This window comes from Atta cephalotes (assembly GCF_000143395.1).
Source record: "Atta cephalotes unplaced genomic scaffold scaffold00005, whole genome shotgun sequence".
NCBI classification, from domain to species: domain Eukaryota; kingdom Metazoa; phylum Arthropoda; class Insecta; order Hymenoptera; family Formicidae; genus Atta; species Atta cephalotes.
This window is the reverse complement of record NW_012130069.1, coordinates 4,827,333-4,831,182: the sequence shown is the minus strand read 5'-3', so window position 1 is coordinate 4,831,182 and position 3,850 is coordinate 4,827,333. Positions and strand designations below refer to the sequence as shown.

The window sequence follows — 3,850 nt, the reverse complement described above, 5'->3', positions numbered from 1 at the left end:
TATATATATATATATATATATATATATATATATATATATATATATATATAATATATATATTATTATATATATATATATATATATATATATATATATCAGAAAAATTAAATGTGCGATTAACTATCGATAAAATAACGGTGACCTATTTGTGGTTTCGCTGCTGGTTAATCGATTTCCTTCGAAAACAGGAAAATCTGTAAACACAGAATCCGGTTTAAGCGCGATGTTTTCGTTGTTTATCCTTCCTACTTGCATACTATCCTGTATTTCATGAACGGATCCTGCGGTCGCTTGAAGACGACCATCGTTTATCGTCGACAAACCGCTGTATCCTTCGTGATTCTCCCATAAATACCGGTATCAAAGTACTCAGCAACGTAAAGACTTATACGTTGTCTCAGAAGCAACATCGTGATCCTTTTGTTTCCATTATAGTTTCTGTTATAGTAGTTTCGATTCCGAAGTGTACGGTTGCGTGATTGTCAATTTTGTCAAGTTAGTGCACGTACTTGTTGATTGTCAAAATGGGAAGCAAGAAATCGGATATTCTGTATCTATTTGATCGACCGGCGGAGCCAGTGTACGTACCCAAGGGAGAAAACAAAGTCGCTTTTGATGTACCAGCTAACTACTTGGTAAGCTTGATCGGTCTTATTACATATCAATATTGAATTCCATGACATCAGTTTGATGTTGTTCTGCGCAGTTCACAGAACTTGAAATATCTTGGGCGTTTAAGATTAAGCCTTAGATCGTAATGTACGGGAATATAAGAGTTCTAGTTTCACGAAATAAAATGTAAGCTTTCTAGTTACACGAAATAGTTTCATGAAATAAAAGACTATTTCTCAAGTCCTATACTCCCTTCTTATTTCTTGAATATAAGAATTCTTAGAAATCTGCAATAAAATTTATTTACATTATTCAATAATCTATAAAAACAAAAAGAGCGCTTTGAACGAAGAAAAAATATTTTTTCATTAATGTTATTTAATCATATACAAATTTTTATATATAAACTTCATTTTTTTATAACATATTTACAGCCTGAATCTCGGCAACAGATGGCTCCTGCCATTGTAAGTCGCTTCGCCGACGATACCTCGTCAAAAGTTCCAGTGAAGCAAATCAGTCTACCTGACTTAAGTATCCCTCTTCAACTTGGACGTCGAGAACCTTTCTCTCTTTTCATTCCTAAACATCGAAAATTAGCCGCGCGACTTATTGATATCTTCTTGGGTTTGTTTCCGATTTATATTATGTTTTATATTATGTTTTATTTACTTCATTTGCCAAATTGTATATAAATTTCACTTCCATTTGCGAGTCAATTTAGAAATAGATATATGTATTTGTCAAATATTAAATTTGTCAATCTAAGATGTTTGTTAAGATCGATAAATAATCAGCGCGCAATTTACTTGACTTGAAAGTTGTAAAAATTCATAAAAATATTATCAGACACCCAAACTTGTCTTGACCGAATTATATGGCCTTTTTTTTTGCATTAAATTTTTCTTTTGTAAAAAAATATAGATTAATTAAATTAGATTAATTAATTGCATTACATATATTATTACAGTAAGTTATATACTGTTATATACTGTTATGCTCATGTAAACTTTATTTAAGCACAAGTCTCATTGATTATTTATTAATATGTGTTATAGGTATGCGAACGTATGATGACTTTCTTTCGGTATCGGTTTACTGTCGCGATCGCGTTAATCCCCAGATGTTCATCTACGCACTCTCGGTGGCGATCCTGAATCGTCCAGATACCAAGAATCTACCGATACCACCGCTATCAGAAATTTTCCCGGACAAGTACATAGACAGTGGAATATTTGCCAGGGCGAGAGAGGAAGCCAACGTTGTACCGGCTGGCTCCAGGGTACTTGTTCTCTAATGCATTAATTACCAACAGGCTCGTTACTCAATCGTGCTGTTTAATTAGCTGGCTTATTCTTTGAATCAAAGGCAAATGATGACAAGATAAATTAAGTAAACGTGGAAAGTTTCTTCGTTTTAACAACAATTTTCATCTTTAAGTTTCGGAGAATATAAGGCGAGACAATGAAACGAATAATCATATTCTGTAATAGCTTAAGTAATTTACATACAATCTATTATAGTATAAAACTAATGAAATGTATTTAGCTGCTTGACCGCAATTTTCCGAAATTTTCATAATTTAGATCACATTATTGAATTTGTACAATAACCCATCAATTTTCAGCATTCTCATTAATCACCCTTTAACTGAAAAGTTATAGTGTATAAATTGTTATAATACAATGATGGAAGATGTAATAGGTCGATCTAACGAGTGCCGTTTTATATTAATTTTCAACGCAAAAGTCGTTTTATCGTCTCGTTATCCTTGCAATTCAAAGGTGCCTATTGAAATTCCGCGGGATTATACCGCGTCGGATCTTGACGAGGAACATCGCGTAGCTTACTGGAGGGAAGATATTGGGATTAATCTTCATCACTGGCACTGGCATCTGGTCTATCCATTTGAGACCGACATCAGGATTGTTAACAAGGATCGGCGTGGCGAGCTATTCTACTATATGCACCATCAGATCCAAGCCAGGTAAGTGCGCCAGCGAGCGCACGCAAGGCATGATATAAGATTGGATACTCTATTCTACCGTGCCTAGATCGTGCAGATATTATAGGCGACTGAGATCATGTTTTGATCTCGATCGTTATTATCACGCGAGAATTCGTCTCAATTCTGCATAGTATTCGAGCAATGTTTGCTAACGAGCTCGAAAATGTATTTGCGCATAGAAACGGAGCAAAATTATTCAGCGATGAATTTCGGAAATAAATGTAAATTTAAATATCTGTTGAAGCACTTCACTAAAGTACACTGGGAGCGATACGAATTAAGAGATATTACGAGGAGCTATTTTTAAACTTGCAAGAAATGTTTCTAAAATCTGTAATCTGCAATAATAATGCTATAACCTACGTTCTAACTATTATTATTCCAATTAATAAAATTATTATTATTCTAACTATATTAATTATTTAAAAGTTGTATATACATTTATCAACAAATGTCTATTTTCTGTAACGTCTTTCCTACTGTCTAATATACGAGTCTACGTCATTTATGTCGAAATACCGAACATCTGAATCGCCTGGGGTGTTACCGATGGGAATTTCCACGGTCTCTGCGTTATTATTCGGATTCCTCTTGATTCCGCTTTTCACAGATATAATGCCGAGCGTTTGAGCAACCGATTGGGCCGAGTGAAGCGTTTCCACAATTGGCGCGAACCGATCCCGGAGGGTTACTTTCCTAAGTTGGATTCGTTGGTGGCCAGTCGCACTTGGCCCGCCCGCTCCGCCGGCGCCATTCTTAAAGATATCAACCGTCCTGTGGATCAATTGAACTTCGACCTTCAAGACTTAGAGAGATGGCGTGATCGCATATATGAAGCCATTCATACCGGCGCTTACATCAACCCCCGCGGCGAGAGGGTGCCTTTGACCGAGTTCGGCGGCGTAGATGTGCTTGGTAACATCATGGAGGCAAGCATCCTTTCGCCCAACCAAAATGTATACGGAGATCTTCATAATCTCGGTCATGTCGCCATCTCTTACTGCCACGATCCCGATCATCGCTACTTGGTAATAGAATATCCAATTGTTGTTATTAGTTGCAAAAAGATAAAATAAAAATTACGAGAATTTTTACTTGATTTTATAATGTTAATAATTTTTAATTTTTTACATTAAATAACCCTTTTTTTTTTAGCAAGAGCGTTTAAAGCAACCATTATTTTCTTCTTCCATTTATATATATATATATATATATATAAGTGTTTTGTAT

At 35.2% G+C, this 3,850-nt stretch overlaps 1 protein-coding gene across 1 annotated transcript in view; it reads left to right on the top strand.

Annotated features, from left to right (window-relative positions):
• Positions 1-524: 524 nt before the first annotated feature.
• Positions 525-3,850, top strand: part of LOC105626350 (phenoloxidase 2) — a 7,471-nt gene continuing 4,145 nt past the window's right edge. The window contains exons 1-5 of the mRNA XM_012207652.1: positions 525-635; positions 1,047-1,239; positions 1,671-1,894; positions 2,397-2,599; positions 3,231-3,648. Of these exons, the coding sequence (XP_012063042.1) occupies positions 525-635; positions 1,047-1,239; positions 1,671-1,894; positions 2,397-2,599; positions 3,231-3,648 (1,149 nt within the window). The remainder of the gene's footprint in view (positions 636-1,046; positions 1,240-1,670; positions 1,895-2,396; positions 2,600-3,230; positions 3,649-3,850) is intronic.